This window comes from Leucopleurus acutus, assembly GCF_964270905.1.
Source record: "Leucopleurus acutus genome assembly, chromosome: 8".
NCBI classification, from domain to species: Eukaryota; Metazoa; Chordata; class Mammalia; order Artiodactyla; family Delphinidae; genus Leucopleurus; species Leucopleurus acutus.
Window position 1 is genome coordinate 54,719,620 of NC_139151.1, and position 18,049 is coordinate 54,737,668.

The 18,049-nt window shown below is 39.2% G+C and overlaps 1 protein-coding gene across 3 annotated transcripts in view; it reads left to right on the forward strand.

Annotated features, from left to right (window-relative positions):
- The window catches only part of RSF1 (remodeling and spacing factor 1), a 166,001-nt gene that overhangs the window by 84,521 nt on the left and 63,431 nt on the right, over positions 1–18,049 (forward strand). For all 3 annotated transcript variants that reach the window (XM_082845553.1, XM_082845554.1, XM_082845555.1), the window contains exons 3-4: positions 7,800–7,892; positions 9,230–9,435. In XM_082845553.1, coding sequence (XP_082701679.1) covers positions 7,800–7,892; positions 9,230–9,435 — 299 coding nt within the window. The remainder of the gene's footprint in view (positions 1–7,799; positions 7,893–9,229; positions 9,436–18,049) is intronic.

Here is an 18,049-nt window from a genome sequence, read left to right on the forward strand (position 1 = left end):
GCCCCGGTCCGGGAGGATCCCACATGCTGCAGAGCGGCTGGCCCCGTGAGCCATGGCCGCTGGGCCTGCGCGTCTGGAGCCTGTGCTCCGCAATGGGAGAGGCCACAACAGTGAGAGGCTTGCATACCACACACAAAAAAAGACTGTATATGATCCAGTGGAAAGATCTCTGAACCAGGAGTCATAAGCTTCAAGATTCAGCTCAATCACTAACTTTGAGAAGGATATTTCTTAGATGTCTAATACATACCTCAAACTCATTAGGTACGAAAGAGATCTCTTTTCTCTCAGGTATTCCTTTATATCTTCGTTAAAAGCACTTTCATCCTTCCATTTGTTCAAGGCAAGGAAGTTAGATGTCACCTTTGGTTTTTCTTTCCATTCACCTTCCATATCTGTTCTTTCAAAAGTCCTGATAATTCTACCTTTGAAATACAGCTGTCTACTTCTTTCTGTTGCCACTACTACCACTATAGGCCATGTCATCATTATCTCTTGCCTTAAAATTGGTTTCTTAGTTTCCATTCTTTTCCCTCTGCAATCTATTTTACACACAGCAGCCATTTTTGAAACATAAATCCGATCTAATTATTCCCCCATGTAAAATCCTCCCATCATATTGAAACCCTCCTACCCTGTTGGGGGGAATGTAAATTGGTGCAGCCACTATGGAAAACAGTATGGAATTTCCTTAAAAAACTAAAAATAGGGGCTTCCCTGGTGGCGCAGTGGTTGAGAGTCCGCCTGCCGATGCAGGGGACATGGGTTCGTGCCCCGGTCCAGGAAGATCCACTTGCCACGGAGCAGCTGGGCCCGTGAGCCATGGCCGCTGAGCCTGCGCGTCCGGAGCCTGTGCTCCGCAGCGGGAGAGGCCACAACAGTGAGAGGCCCGCGTACAGCAAAAAACAAAAACAAAAAACAAACAAACAAAAACCTAAAAATAGAGCTACCGTATGATCCAGCAATCCCATTCCTGGGCATATGCCTGACACTAACACAATATTTTTTAATTTTTTAATTGAAGTATAGTTGATTTACAGTGTTGTATTAGCTTCTGGTGTACAGCAAAGAGATTCATATATATGGTCTTCATCTTCTTTTCCATATGGTTTATTACAGGGTATTGAATACAGTTCCCTATGCTATACAGTAGGACCTTGTTGTTTATCTATTTTATATATAGTAGTTTGTATCTGCTAATACCAGACTCCTAATTTATCCCTCCTGCTATCCCCTTTGGTAACCATAAGTTTGTTTTCTATGTCTGTGAGTCTCTTTCTGCTTCATAGATAAGTTCATTTGTGTCATATTTTAGATTCCACATATAAGTGATATATTTTATGGTATTTGTCTTTCTCTTTCTAATTTCACGTAGTAGGATAATCTCTGGGTCCATCCATGTTGCTGCAAAATGGCATTATTTCATTCTCTTTGATGACTGAGTGGTATTTAATTGTATATATGTGCCACATCTTCTTTATCTGTTCATCTGTCGAGGGACGTTTAGGTTGCTTCCATGTCTTGGCTGTTGTAAATAGTGCTCCTGTGAACATTAGGCGTGCATGTATCTTTTCGAATTAGAATTTCCTCTGGATATATGCCCAGGAGTGGGATTGCTGGATCATATAGCAACTCTTTTTAGTTTTTTAGGAACCTCCGTACTGTTTTCCATAGTGACTGCACCAGTTTACATTCCCACCAGCAGTGTAGGAGTGTTCTCTTTTCAACACAACCTCTCCACCATTTAACACAATATTCTGTATGAGCTATGCTCTCCCCCCACCCACCCCCCGCCACACACACACACACACACAAAATTGTAAAAAATCCATCACATTTGAAATTAGATTTTAATTTCATACCCTGGCCTACATAAATCTGGCCTTTGGTTACCTCTTCAACTTTATCTTTTGCTGCTCTCCCTCTTATTCTACTTCACTTATACTGATCTTGTTTTGTGGTTTTATAATATGCCAAACCTTAAGGCTTTGTGCTTGCTGTTTCTTCTGTCTGGAATATTCGTATGCCAGGTCTTCATGTGGCTGATTTCTGTTTTATCAGTCATGTCTCAACTTTTTGTGTCAAATGTCAACTTTTTTAAATGAGGCCTCCCCTGAGCACCCAATGCAGAGTAGCACTCAGACTTTCCTCTTTCACAGTATTCTATTTTATTTTCAACATAGCCTTTGTCTCTACTTGATATTTTCTTATGTTCACCTATTTGACTGCCTCCTAGAATATAAGCTCCATGGTGGCAGGTTGGTTGTTTTCTTTACCGTGGTATTCCAGGTCCTAGGCTAGTTCCTGCCATAGAACAAGTACTCAATAAATATTTGTGGAATCGCTGGATAAATGAATCTCTTTAAATTTCATGTCTCTCAGTTAAAATAAAGGTTTTCATCTGAATGATATTCAGGGACTCCCCCATCAAAGGTAAACAATGGCAGACAGTAGTTAAAGGCTGTAATGACTGATTTTATTCAATAACTACGGTGGTAGTGTTAGTGCAAGTTCATGTGCCCGACGCATAGTGAGGCCAAACACACCGAGGCATCGGAGTTTGGAGCAGAGAAAGGTTTATTTCAGGGCCACGCAAGTAGACAGGTGGCTCAAGCCCTAAAAAGCCCAGAGCTCCCCGAAAGGTTTCAGCAAAGCATTTTTAAAAGCCAGGTTGAGGGTAGGGTTCCCAGGGTATGTGATCAACTGATGCACAATTCTCTGTTTGGCTGGTGGTGAGGGAACGGTGGAGTCACAGGGGTTAACATTATCAGTCCTTAGGCTCCAGGAGGCCTGGGCCTATGTGCTCATGGTCATCAAGTAGTTAACATCTTCCATTTGGTGGGGGGTTTTCACAACTCAGGAAATGTGCATCAAATACTGTTACCTAGGTACTTCAGAGAGGAGCTAAAGCAGAGGATATGGGGGAAAGGGCTGTCCTGGGAAGGCCCCCATGGGGTCCTACTCGGTTACAGTAGTAGATGGAGCTTGAGCTTAATCTCAATTTGCCCAGAGGTGGCTGGTGTTTTAAAGGGAGAATGAGGGAGTTGGGGAGATGGTAATGAGGGAGTAAAGGGGTCAAGCAGGGTTAGGGAAATTCAAAAATCAGAAACACCTGGTATGAGAGTTGGTCAAAGTTAGCTTGATTTGGGCTTTTGTGCCTGCTAACTATGCAAGTTACTAGACTTCTGCCCTCCCACAGAGTCTGATGATTACATACAAAAGGAATGGCTTTCAGGTCCTTGAGGACACCCTGTCTTGTAGGAGATACATACACATCTCAGAGGGACAGAGGAAAGATTTACAATTTTAAGTTTATTTTTAAAATTAATGGGGGAATTCCCTGGCAGTCTCGTTGTTAGTACTTGGCGCTTTCACTGCGGTGGCCCAGGTTCGATTCCTGGTCGGGGAATTAAGATCCTGCAAGCTGCGCAGCATGCTAAAAAGAAAAAAAGGAGGTGAGGGACCTAGATCAGGTATTGGCTGGAACAAACAATAAATTCTTTTGGCAACCTTGAGTTTTCTAGACAGCAGTGAGGGAGGAGCAGGGTTGGCTAGGGACGTGTCCTTAGGCTGATAGAAGCCATGCTAGAGTTTGGTCTGCTTTCTCAGTGCAGGTGTTTGGGTATTCATGCTGAGAGTTTTTGCAGTTTTTCTGTACCCCTCCTCCTTTTTAATGCCTTATCTTTCGAACTGCCAAAAAGAGAAGAGTTACTGGTACTTCCATTGTGTATATGAATCTAAGATTAATATGTTAATGATCTCACTGAGATCATGTGAAACTACCTTTCTTATAAATATTGAGGTGATGTGAACTTTTAAATGCCCCCCCACGCCCCCTCCCCTTTATTTTTCATCCTCAACCTTGTTTTTCTCTGTGTAGAAGAAGTTAAGAACAGACACAGGGAGTTTTGGAGTGATAGCGGGCAGCCAGCCAAGAGGTCTCCCAGGCTGAATGGCATTCAGCCTTGCAGGTCCGGGACATTTGATTTTGTGTGTGTATTAGAAAGACTGTTCCTTAGGCACCATACAGGGGGTCGCAACAAGATGTGACCGCTCATTAACTACATTTAGAGAGAGTCAAACTTAAAACCAGTATTATGGAATTATAACTTATGGTGATAAATGAATGTTTTGGATATTGGAACATTCTCTAAAGAGGAATTGCATGCAAAACCAAATTATTATTATATATTGATACAAGGCTGCTTGGTTAGAATCAAGTTGGAACATGGGGAGTTAATGTGAATTACCAGTCTACTAGGGATCCCCTTGCTTTAAGGTCCCAAGAATAACTGTCTAGACAGTCTCTGATAAACAAAGCTAATTTCTGGTTCTCTAGGCAGACTGTGGCCCCTGGGTCAAATCTGGCCTGCTGCTTGTTTATGTATGGCTTGAAAACTAAGAATGGTTTTATATATTTAAATGGTTGGGAGAATGGTTGACATATGAAAATTATATGAAATTCAAATTTCCTTATAAAGTGGTATTGTAATACAGTGAAGCTTACTTGTTTATGTATTTTCTGTAACTGCTTTTGCACTATAACAGCAGAGTTGAATAGTTGAAAAAGAGGCCATATGGTCACAAAGCCTAAATTATTTCCTGTTTGTCCCTTAGAAAAAGTTTGCTGACTCTTGGTGAGATTATATAGTCCTGCATAAGAATTATTTAAGTGTCATTTAGAGTACCTTTTTTATTTGCAGGTTTTATTTGCAGTATTTACTTCATGGTAACAACAGGTTAGGGCTACTTGGGCAAATCTAATTAATGTGCCTTTGGTGAGTGGGGGAGTACCTCAAATGGCACAGTAGTATGTCTACATTGCCCTTAAAGAAACAGAAAATGAATAGCGTGTTTATCTCTGAATATCAGCACAACAGAGGTTTTACACCCTAAGCATTGTAAATGAAGTTCAGTAAATTGAAGCTAAGTAGTGAGGAAGCAGAGGCTTATATCTTAATTATCTCTATATCTACCTCTCTTTCTCTTTCCTCCCCTTTCACACAGTAAATGATAATCAACAGTTGTTCATCTATATTTGGTGTCTGACGCTGTGAGCTGTCGGCCATGCTTTGGAGCTGTGTCATTCTCAGCCCCTTTGGTGAAACTGAACTTCCCCACACTCAGCTTTAGCCTACATCTTCTAGGGGTATGGTATACAGTAGAGCACTCAAGAAATGCTTCATCCAAATCATATGCTTGGCTCTGTGTTGTTGGCTGTCCCTCTGTCTGATTTTTTTAAATTGAGATATTATTCACATACCGTGAGATTCACTCTTTAAAAATATGCAATTCAGTGTTTTTAAGCATATTCACAAGGATGTGCTCTATCTTAACTGTAGAACACTATCATAATTATAGAGCATTTTTGTTACTCTGAAACGAAATCTGCCCATAGCCACCACTGTCTGTTCCTCCCTCTGCTTACCCACTAGCAACTGCTAATGAATTTTGTCTATATGGATTTGACTCCTGTGGAAATTCCATATACAAACTTCCATAAATTTGTGACCTTTTATGTCTGGTTTCTTTCACATAGCATCGTGGTTTTTGGGGGGTTTTTTGTTTTTTTTGTTTTGCGGTGCGCGGGCCTCTCACTGTTGCGGCCTCTCCCGTTGTGGAGCACAGGCTCCGGACGCTCAGGCTCAGCAGCCATGGCTCACGGGCCTAGCCGCTCCGTGGCGTGTGGGATCTTCCCAGACTGGGGCACGAACCCGTGTCCCCTGCATCAGCAGGCGGACTCTCAACCACTGCGCCACCAGGGAAGCCCTAGCATCGTGTTTTGATGTTCATCCGTGCTGTACAATATATCACTACTTCATTCCTTTTCATGGATGCATAAAATCCCATTGTATTTATATTCCATGTATTATTTTATTCATTCATCAGTTGATGGAAATTTGGGTTGTTCCCACCTTTTGGCTATTGTACTGTGATGTTTTCATTTTTTGGGGGTACATACCGAGGAGTGGAATTGCTAAGTCATGTGGTAACTCAGTGTTAACATTTTGAGGAATTGCTAAACTTTTTTTTACAAAGCGGCTGCACCATTTTACATTCCCATCATTTGCTATTATCCTTTTTTTAAAAAATTTATTTAATTTATTTATTTTTGACTGCATTGGGTCTCCGTTGCTGCGTGAGCTTTCTCTAGCTGGCGGCAAGCAGGGGCTACTCTTCGTTGCGGTGAGCAGGCGTCTCATTGCAGTGGCTTCTCTTATTGCAGAGCATGGGCTCTAGGCGCGCAGGCTTCAGTAGTTGTGGTGCGTGGGCTCAGTAGTTGTGGTGCGTGGGCTCTAGAGCACAAGCTCGGTAGTTGTGGCGCATAGGCTTAGTTGCTCCACAACATGTAGGTTCTTCCCGGACCAAGGCTTGGACCCATGTCCCCTGCATTGGCAGGTGGTTTTTCAACCACTGCGCCACCAGGGAAGCCCCTATCCTTCTTTTTGATTACAGCTATCCTAGCAGGTATGAAGTAGTATTTCATTGTGGTTTTGATTTGCATTTCCCTAATGACTAAGGACATTGACTGTCTTTTCCTGTGCTTATTGGCCATTTATATATATTCTTTGGCAAAGTGTCTATTCACATGTTGACCTTTAGGTTTTAATATAATCATTTGAGGTCTTCCTTGTATAATATTCCAGAAATTTCCCTTATTCTGTATATCTCAATTTTTTTTCTCTACAAAATGTAGTGCTATCAGTCAGAGGAAGTATGGTATTCCAGAGAATGGAGAGCTTATTCTTCCTTTTTGCCTTTGAAGATCCCCCATGATATAGTTCCTTGCCATACTGCATTCTGTCCTAACTTGGTAAAAAAAAAAAAAAAAAAAGATGACACTGGTACAGGAGAGGAAAAGGGTAGCCCTCCCAGGAGGGCCAGCCTGGTCTTATTCCTAGGTTGAGGTGGTTATATAAAGCAGTTTCACTTACCTGTTTGTTTTTCTCCTGCCAGTGTTTCTAGCTAATTGCCCAAGCTCCCAGATAATTTTGTGCCTTGTATTGGTTCTTCTCCCTTGGCCTTCATTATACTCTTTGTTCCTTGGATTGGAAAAAGAGCATGAAGTTTCTAGGTACTTTTTATCATTTTTTATACCTATTTCACAACCTTTAAGGTCTGTATTATTACTGCTCCCCTTTTATTGCTGAGGAAACTGGCTCACAGAGGTCATAAAGCCCACGGTGCATCGCCTGATAAGTGGAATGGTTATCCAGATCTTCTTTCCTCATCCTTTTAACGTGTCTCTGGTTTGCTTGCAATGTTTGTATGAGAAGAGAAGCCTAGAAATTTAAGTTAATGCCACATTATAGAAGGTCTCAAATGCCAAGCAGTGGAATCTTTACCCATAATTAGGAGGATTTTGAGTTGGAGAGTTACTTGAATAAAAATGTGCCTACAGTTTGGCATGGTTTTTTTAGCTTGCTTCTGTTGTAGGCATAGAGATGAATAAACTATTGTCCTTGCCATCAGGGAACTTCTAGGCTGTTTGGAGAGGTGGAATCAGATAATTACTTGCATTTGGGAAAATGTGCCACAAAAGTGTATATAAAATTCTTGAGAGCAGAGGAGAAAGCTGCAGGGATCACTGCTTACCTTAAATTCAATCATCAGACAGTAGTAAACATTTCTGGTATATTTAAGTAATAGGCATTTCAGGGTGGGATTGGATTCAGTTGTGTTTGGTATAAACTTTTTCCTTTATATATTAACAAAACTGTTAACATAATTGTACAACAGAACTACCAATGTAGATTTAAATTGCTTTTATGTATTAAGACTTTAACTTTCTCTGACAGATATGTCAAGAGTTTAACAGCACCTGGGCATGGGAGATGGAGAAGAAAGGCTATCTTGAAATGAGTGTTGAATGCAAGTTAGCACTCTTAAAGGTAATAAATTTATTATTTGTTACAGTTATTTTAATTAAAAAATTCACTTTTGACTCCTTCTGGTTGAATTGGGAAATAACTAGAAAGTAGACTTTTGGTGGGGGGCTTACGCCTGCAGCGTGTGGGATCTTAGTTCCCCGACCAGGGATCGAACCTGCACCCCCTGCAGTGGAAGCACCGAGTGTTAACCACTGGACCACCAGGGAAGTCCCCAAGTAGACATTTTCACTGTTAGCGGAAAAGGACAATAGATTTTTCTTTTTCTTGTTTATTGTTTGGTGATAAAACTGTTCTTTAAATTACTGTTCTGGGTTATTTTTCAATATACAAGTATATCTGGGTTTAATGATCTCTGCTTGTAGGGACAATAGTAGAATGGGTAAACCCCACATTAATTTTATGCATTATTTGCAGCCTTCACAGTCATTGTTAACAAATACGGTAAACTGTGGTTAATCTTTTACTGATTTATAAATTAGTAATTTGATCATTAGTTTTCCAGATGACATGGGGCATGCCAGTGTGTACTTAATAAAAGTCTCACATAACCAAACCTACTTAATTAAAATAGGTCTTCTCAAAGTATAGATTTATTTTCAAGTTTGAGTTCCCCTTTTTCTCCTTGCTTGCTTCAGAGTGTTGGCCCTAATTATTAGCAATGTGGTCAGCACAATGAAGGGGAAAACTACCTTTATAGAAGAGAGTCTACGGGCCTAGACACCACAGGCAAAGGCAAAGAGGCTATGATAGGAACGTCATGTATTATTTGCCTGGGCAGATAGGTTCAGGGAAGAAATCTGACTTTATACACTAATCATACACAAAAATTTTAATTAAAAATCAGTTCTTCCAATTTGGTGATGTCTTTTTTTTTTTTAAAGAGAATTCCGCAGAGTAAGTTATCAATAAGACTGCCTTCCTTAAAAACTGTATATGTCTCAAGCTTTCAAAAGTAGATAGCCATTTCAAGAATGAAGTTCATCTAAAAGCTTTAAGAGAGAAGGAGTGATTGAAAATTTTATACCATGAACAAATTTGGGAAACTTTAGTACAAACAGACTCATTGCTTTAAAATATAACTTCACTTTTGTGTCATTGGTTGGGTTAAACCTATAAATTTCTGTAATACAAAAATTAAATGTTAACTTAGAAATTTATGTTTTAAAGTTGGTTACTGTAAAATAAGTGTACAAAAGGGGAGAGAGGAAAGTGAAAGATGGATAAAACTAAAAGTATTCTTCTATCCCCAAATCTGTTCCTTGGTTGAACATATCACATTTATTTTCATGGAGAAACATTTATGGGGTATTTTAAACCATGTCATGACTATTTTCCAGTACCTCTGTGAGTGTCAGTTTGATGACAATCTCAAATTCAAGAATATTATCAATGAGGAGGATGCTGATACCATGCGTCTCCAGCCAATTGGCCGTGACAAAGATGGCCTCATGTACTGGTACCAGTTGGATCAAGATCACAATGTCAGAATGTATATAGAAGAACAAGATGATCAAGATGGCTCTTCATGGAAGTGCATCGTCAGGTATCTTTTATTGGAATTTTTTTAATGTTTATTTGCATGTTTCTTACTTTGATCTCTTCTCTATTGGAATATAATCTCTAAAGCTGGGTGATCCTTTTCTTTTTATGGGATTGGGAATTTCCAGGACCTAGCCTAGTGCCCAGCATAATACCCAAAGCAGGTGCTCAATTATTTGTCAAATAAATATATTTAGCAGTGTGGTCCATATCAGGACAAATACCTTGTACTTTGGAAAGCTGGAATCTGAAAAATAATGATGCATAGGTAATATGCACACAGAAACTCATCGTTGGAAAGAAATGTAAGAAAAACTTTATATATATATTTTTTGGCTGTGGTGCACAGCTTCGGGATCTTAGTTCTCGGACCAGGGATCAAGCCCATGCCCTCGGCAATGAAAGCCCAGCGTCCTAACCATTGGACTGCCAGGAAATTCCCAGAAAAACATTATTTGATTTTTGTTTAGCTATATAGTTTTCTACTAGGCATTATTTGTTTATTACTCATTAATGTGGCTAATTCATCTGACACTTAACTATATTTTCAGTTTTTCCTGTGCATACATTTCTTTACTGAGGTCTGAAGAAATCTGAGGAACATTCTACTTTTTTTGCCCTTATCTTTTTTTTTCTATTCTTAATTTCTTTCGTTTATTTATTTATTTTACTTATTTATTTTTGGCTGTGTTGGGTCTTAATTGCTGCACGCAGGCTTTCTCTAGTTGTGGCTAGCAGGGGCTACTCTTTGTTGTAGTGCGTGGGCTTCTCATTGCGGTGGCTTCTCTTGCTGCAGAGCACAGGCTCTGGGCGTGCAGGCTTCTGTAGTTGTGGCTCGCGGGCTCTAGAGCACAGGCTCAGTAGTTGTGGCGCAAAGCCTTAGTTGCTCTGTGGCATGTGGGATCTTCCCAGACCAGGGATCGAACCCATGTCCCCTGCATTGGCAGGTGGATTCTGTTTTGTTGTTGTTGTTGTTGTTGTTGTTGTTTTTTTCGGTACGCGGGGCTCTCACTGCTGTGGCCTCTCCCGTTGCGGAGCACAGGCTCCGGACACGCAGGCTCAGCGGCCATGGCTCACGGGCCCAACCGCCCCGCAGAATGTGGGATCTTCCCGGACCGGGGTACGAACCCACGTCCCCTGCATCGACAGGCGGACTCGCAACCACTGCGCCACCAGGGAAGCCCGGCAGGTGGATTCTTAACCACTGTGCCACCAGGGAAGTCTCTCTATTCTTAATTAATTTTTTTTCTTTTACATCTTTGTTGGAGTATAATTGCTTTACAATGTTGTGTTAGTTTCTGCTGTATAACAAAGTGAATCAGCTATATGTACACATATATCCCCTCCCTCTTGCGTCTCCCTCCTATTCTCCCAATCCCACCCTTCTAGGTAGTCACAAAGCACCGACCTGATCTCCCTGTGCTATACAGCTGCTTCCCACTAGCTATCTGTTTTACATTTGGTAGTATATATATGTCAGTGCTACTCTCTCACCTTATCCCAGCTTCCCCTCCTGCCCCATGTCCTGAAGTCCATTCTCTATGTCTGCGTCTTTATTCCTGTCCTGCCCCTAGGTTCTTCAGAAACCCTTTTTTTAAGATTCCATATATATGTGTTAGCATACAGTATTTGTTTTCCTCTTTCTGACTTACTTCACTCTGTATGACAGGTTCTAGGTCCATCCACCTCACTAAAAATAACTCAGTTTCGTGTCTTCTTATGGCTGAGTAATATTCCAACGTATATATATATGCCACGTCTTCTTTATCCATTCATCTGTTGATGGACACTTAGGTTGCTTCCATGTCCTGTTATTGTAAATAGTGCTGAAATGAACATTGTGGTACATGACTCTTTTTGAATTATGGTTTTCTCAGGGTATATGCCCAGTAGGGGGATTGCTGGGTCATATGGTACTTCTATTTTTAGTTTTTTAAGGACTCTCCATACAGTTCTCCATAGTGGCTGTATCAATTTACATTCCCACCAACAGCACAGGAGGGTTCTCTTTTCTCCACACCCTCTCCAGCATTTATTGTTTGTACATTCTTTCATGATGGCCATTCTGACCAGTGTGAGGTGATACCTCATTGTGGTTTTGATTTCTATTTCTTTAATCATTCCTGATGTTGCGCATACTTTCATTTGTTTGTGGGCAGTCTATATATCTTCTTTGGACAAATGTCTATTTTGGTCTTCTGCCCGTTTTTGGATTGGGTTGTTTGAGTTATTTATTTATTTATTTATTTTTGGGTACGCGGGGCTCTCACTGTTGTGACATCTCCCATTGTGGAGCGCAGGCTCAGCAGCCATGGCTCACGGGCCCAGCGGCTCTGCAGCATGTGGGATCTTCCCTCACCGGGGCACGAACCCATGTCCCCTGCATCGGCAGGCGGACTCTCAACCACTGCGCCACCAGGGAAGCCCAGGTTGTTTGATTTTGATATTGAGCTGCATGAGCTGCTTGTGTATTTGGAGATTAATCCTTTATCACTTGCTTCGTTTGCAAATATTTTCTCCCATTCTGAGGACTGTCTTTTCGTCTTGTTTATGGTTTCCTTTGCTGTGCAAAAGCTTTTAAGTTTCATTAGGTCCCATTTGTTTATTTTTGTTTTTATTTCCGATACTTTAGGACGTGGGTCAGAAAGGATCTTGCTGTGATTTATGTTATAGAGTGGTCTGCCTATGTTTTCATGTAAGAGTTTTATACTATCTGGCCTTACATTTAAGTCTTTAATCCATTTTGAGTTTATTTTTGTGTATGGTGTTAGGAAGAGTTCTAATTTCATTCTTTTACATGTAGCTGTCCAGTTTTCCCAGCACCACTTATTGAAGAGGCTGTCTCTTCTCCATTGGATATTCTTGCCTGTTTTGTCAAAGATAAGGTGACCATATATGTGTGGGTTTATCTCCGGGCTTTCTATCCTGTTCCATTGATCTATATTTCTGTTTTTGTGCCAGTGCCATACTGTCTTGATTACCGTAGCTTTGTAGTATAGTCTGAAGTCAGGGTGTCTGATTCCTCCAGCTCCATTTTTCTTTCTCAAGATTGCTTTGGCTATTCAGGGTCTTTTGTGTCTCCGTACAAATTTTAAGAGTTTTGGTTCTACTTCTGTGAAAAATGCCATTGGTAATTTGATAGGGATTGCATTGATTCTGTACATTGCTTTGGGTAGTATAGTCATTTTCACAGTGTTGATTCTTCCAATCCAAGAACATGGTATATCTCTCCGTCTGTTTGTATTGTCTTCAGTTTCTTTCATCAGTGCCTTAAAGTTTTCTGCATACAGGTCTTTTGTCTTCTTGGGTAGATTTATTCCTAGGTATTTTATTCTTTTTGTTGCAGTGGTAAATGGGAGCGTTGCCTTAATTTCTCTTTCAGATTTTTCATTGTTAGTGTATAGGAATGCAAGAGATTTCTGTGCATTAGTTTTGTACCCTGCTATTTTACCAAATTCATTGATTAGCTCTAGTAGTTTTCTGGTAGAGTCTTTAAGATTCTCTATGTTTAATATCATGTCATCTGCAAACAGTGACAGCTTTACTTCTTCTTTTCCGATTTGGATTCCTTTTATTTCTTTTTCTTCTCTGATTGCCGTTGCTAAAACTTCCAAAACTATGTTGAATAATAGTGGTGCGAGTGGACAGCCTTGTCTTGTTCCTGATCTTAGAGGAAATGGTTTCAGTTTTTCACCATTGAGTACGATGTTGGCTGTGGGTTTGTCATATATGGTCTTTATTATGTTGAGGTAGGTTCCCTCTATGCCTACTTTCTGGAGAGTTTTTATCATAAATGGGTGTTGAATTTTGTCAAAAGCTTTTTCTGCATCTATTGAGATTATTATATGGTTTTTCTCCTTCAATTTGTTAATAAGGTGTATCCCATTGATTGATTAGCATATACTGAAGAATCCTTGCATTCCTGGGATAAACCCCACTTGATCTTCATGTACCATCCTTTTAATGTGCTGTTGGATTCTGTTAGCTGATATTTTGTTGAGGATTTCTGCGTCTGTGTTCATCAGTGATATTGGCCTGTAGTTTCCTTTTCTTGTGACATCTTTGTCTGGTTTTGGTATCAGGGTGATGGTGGCCTTGTAGAATGAGTTTGGGAGTGTTCCTCTCTCTGCTGTATTTTGGAAGTTTTTGAGAAGGATAGGTATTAGCTCTTCTCTAAATGTTTGATAGAATTCGCCTGTGAAGCCATCTGGTTCTGGGCTTTTGTTTGTTGGAAGATTTTTAGTCACAGTTTCAACTTCAGTGCTTGTGATTGGTCTGTTCATATTGTCTATTTCTTCCTGGTTCATTCTTGGTAGGTTGTACTTTTCTAAGCATTTGTCCATTTTTTTGAGGTTGTCCATTTTATTGGCATTGTGTTGCTTGCAGTAGTCTCTCATGATGCTTTGTATTTCTGCAGTGTCAGTTGTTACTTCTCCATTTTCATTTCTAATTCTGTTGATTTGAGTCTTCTCCCTTTTTGTCTTGATGAGTCTGGCTAATGGTTTATCAATTTTGTTTATCTTCTCAAAGAAGTAGCTTTTAGTTTTATTGATCTTTGCTATTGTTTACTTCATTTATTTTTTATTTATTTCTGATCTGATCTTTATGATTTCTTCTGCTAACTTTGGGAGTTTTTTGTTCTTCTTTCTCTAATTGCTTTAGGTGTAAATTTAGGTTGTTTATTTGAGATGTTTCTTGTTTCTTGAGGTAGCATTGTATTGCTATAAACTTCCCTCTTAGAACTGCTTTTGCCGCATCCCATAGGTTTTGGGTTGTCGTATTTTCATTGTCATTTATTTCTATGTAGTTTTTGATTTCCTCTTGTATTTCTTGTGTGATCTCTTGGTTATTTCTTAGTGTATTCTTTAGCCTCCATGTGTTTGTATTTTTTACAGTTTTTTTTTCTGTATTTGATATCTAGTCTCATAGCATATTTGTTGAAAAAGATGCTTGATATGATTTCAATTTTCTTAAATTTACTGAGGCTTAATTTGTGACCCAAGCTATGATCTTGGAGAATGATCCGTGTGCACTTGAGAAGGTAGTGTATTCTGTTGTATTTGGATGGAATGTCCTATAAATATCAGTTAAGTCCATCTTTAACTGATAAAGATGGACTTAACTGATATTAAAGCTTGTGTTTCCTTATTTATTTTCATTTTGGATGATCTGTCCATTGGTGAAAGTGGGGTGTTAAAGTCCCCTACTATGATTGTGTTACTGTCGATTTCCCCTTTTATGGCAGTTAGCATTTGCCTTATGTATTGAGGTGCTCCTATGTTGGGTGCATAAATATTTACAGTTGTTTTATCTTCTTGGATTGATCCCTTGATCATTATGTAGTGTCCTTCTTTGTCTCTTCTAATAGTCTTTATTTTAAAGTCTATTTTGTCTGATATGAGAATAGCTACTCCAGCTTTCTTTTGATTTCCGTTTGCATGGAATATCTTTTTCTATCCCCTCACTTTCAGTCTGTATGTGTCCCTAGGTCTGAAATGGGTCTCTTGTAGACAGCATATATATGGGTCTTGTTTTTGTATCCATCCAGCCATTGTATGTCTTTTGGTTGGAGCATTTAATCCATTTACATTTAAGGTAGTTATCAATATGTATGTTTCTATTACCATTTTAATTGTTTTGGGTTTGTTTTTGTAGGTCTTTTCCTTCTCTGTGTTTCCTGTCTAGAAAAGTTCCTTTAGCATTTGTTGTAAAGTTTGGTGGTGCTGAATTCTCTTAAGTTTTGCTTGTCTTTAAAGGTTTTAATTTCTCTGTTGAATCGGAATGAGATCCTTGCTGTGTAGACTAATCTTGGTTGTAGGTTTTTCCCTTTCATCACTTTAAATATATCCTGCCACTCCCTTCTGGCTTGCAGAGTTTCTGCTGAAAGATCAGCTGTTAACCTTATGGGAATTCCCTTGTAGGTTTTTGTTGCTTTTCCCTTGCTACTTTAAATATTTTTTCTTTTTTTTAATTTTTGATAGTTTGATTAATGTGTTTCTTGGCATGTTTATCCTAGGGTTTATCCTGAATGGGACTCTGCACTTCCTGGACCTTCCTGGACTTGATTGACTAGTTTTTGACTATAATCTCTTCAAATATTTTCTCTTACCCTTTCTTTTTCTCTTCTTCTTCTGGGACCCCTATCATTTGAATGTAAGTACATTTAATATTGTCCCAGAAGTCTCTGAGACTGTCCTCAATTCTTTTCATTCTTTTTTCTTTATTCTGCTCTGCGGTAGTTATTTCCACTATTCTGTCTTCCAGGTCATTTATCTGTTCTTCTGCTTCATTTATTCTGCTGTTGATTTCTTTAGAGTATTTGTAATTTCATTTATTGTGTTGTTTATCACTGTTTGTTTTCTCTTTAGTTCTTCTAGATCCTTGTTAAATGTTTCTTGCATTTTCTCCATTCTCTTCCTGAGATTTTGGATCATCTTTACTCTCATTACTCTGAATCCTTTTTCAGGTAGACTGCCTATTTTCTCTTCATTTCTTTGGTCTGGTGGGTTTTTACCTTGCTCCTTCATCTGCTGCATATGTTTTCTTTGCCCTCTCATTTTTTTTAAACTTACTGTGTTTGGGGTCTGCTTATCACAGGCTGCAGGTTCATAGTTCCTCTTATTTCTGGTGTCTGCCCCCAGTGGGTTAGATTGGTTCAGTGGCTTGTGTAGGCTTTCTTGCACAGGGACTGGTGCCTGTGTTCTGGTAGATGAGGCTGGATCTTGTTCCTCTGGTGGGAAGAGCCTTATCTGCTGGTGTATTTTGGGGTGTCTGTGAACTTAGCATGACTTTAGGCAGCCTCTCTGTTAATGTGTGGGGTTGTATTTCTGTCTTGTTAGTTGTTCAGCATGGGGCATCCAGCACTGGAGCCTGCTGGCCGTTGGGTGGAGCTCAGTCTTAGTGTTGAGATGGAGATCTCTGGGAGAGCTCTCACTAATTAATATTACATGGGGCCAGGAGGTCTCTGGTGGTCCAACATCTTGGACCCTTTCCCCTAATCTTTTTCGAAAAACCTTGATTTCTTATATTTGTACTGACAAATATATTTGAATGGAAACATTTAATGTAAAACCTTAAAATAAAACTTTCTTTTAAATTGATAAGTGACTGGGACTGTTATTCAGAATCTTTGTGTGTCCAATTTTCTGTTTTTGGTAATGAATTATTTAGAATTTATTCTTTTAATTCTCACAATTTATATTAAGTTTGAAAATATCGGGATTTATAACTACAGTAGGGATAAGTAATAGATATATATCCACTGGCTTATGAAAAACTCCTTTAACTGTAACTCGTCTTTGTTTCTGCTCATATTTAGCAATTTTTTGTCAGTGGTCATTTATTAATGTTTCGAAGAGATAATTCGTAGAAATTCCTAATAATTGTTTGGGTCAGGGAGACTCAGGATAAGCCTAAGGATAAACATTAAATGAGCTGTTGGGGGATTGTTTTATAAGCATCCTTTCCTCATATTATAATATGGTTTTCCATGTAGTTAATTTACTAAATTAAGATCAACAAAATGTTCCTGAAATAAAATATACTCTCCATCTTTCCCTATGAAAACATACATTAAATGAGGTTCTGTTCGTTATGTTTTACCACCACTGCTAATTCCTATATCAAACTTGCATAGTTGTTAAAGACATACTGTCTTCTGCTTTGTAGATGAAGAACATATGGCAGAAAAAAATTATGGTTATTATTAATCAGTCATACACGCTTAAAACAACTTCTAGTTTACACTGTTTTAAGTAGATTATACCCCAGTGCATGATGTGAGAGAAAGAGCATTGATTTTATAGTTAATAACTGTTTGAATCTAATCTGGGTTCCTTTGCTTATCATCTGTAGGCAGCTTACTTAATTTCTCTGATACTCTTTCCTAAAATGAAGATGATAATACTTCCCTGTTAAGTTGTTCTGAGAACTATAAGAGAAATCATACTAGGGCCATAGTACATGCTTGATAAAAATTTGTTCCTTTTCTCCCAGTTAAACTATTGTCTTTTCTTACAACTTCTATCCCCAAAGATTGAAACTTAGTTTCTTTATAAAAGAAATATTTATCAGCAGGAAGAAAAAAGGGCAAATTTGCCAGGCAACTTTTCCCAAATATGCAGTAATATTTGGGATCATTAATAAAACATTGGGTTTTTGACTCTGATTTCAGGTAATTAAAGCCAAATTCTAAACACCTGATTGTCACACTAATGTTCCTTTATTTTATTAAACTAATAGATTTCTATCACATGCCTACTTGTGTAACTGGCTCTGTGTTGAGCAATGGGGAATATGGTAGTGAATAGTACAGCTCTGACATCTCTAGATGAGCTTCATGCACCTTTGGAATCCTTTATATTTTAAGTAGTAGCTCTTAGTTGTAATTAATGTGTGTATTTTCCGGGGAAGTACCATTGTTTCGATAGATTCTCAATGTGTCCTGTGACACGACGGTATTTCAGTTAGCTTTAACTTGACATACTAGTACTATTTTGGACAAATGTAGTGAACCGTTTTATCCATATAGGTCTCTCATTTTGGGGAAGGCTTTGTGAAGAGAGGGCTTCCCTGGTGGCGCAGTGGTTGGGAGTCCGCCTGCCGATGCAGGGGACGTG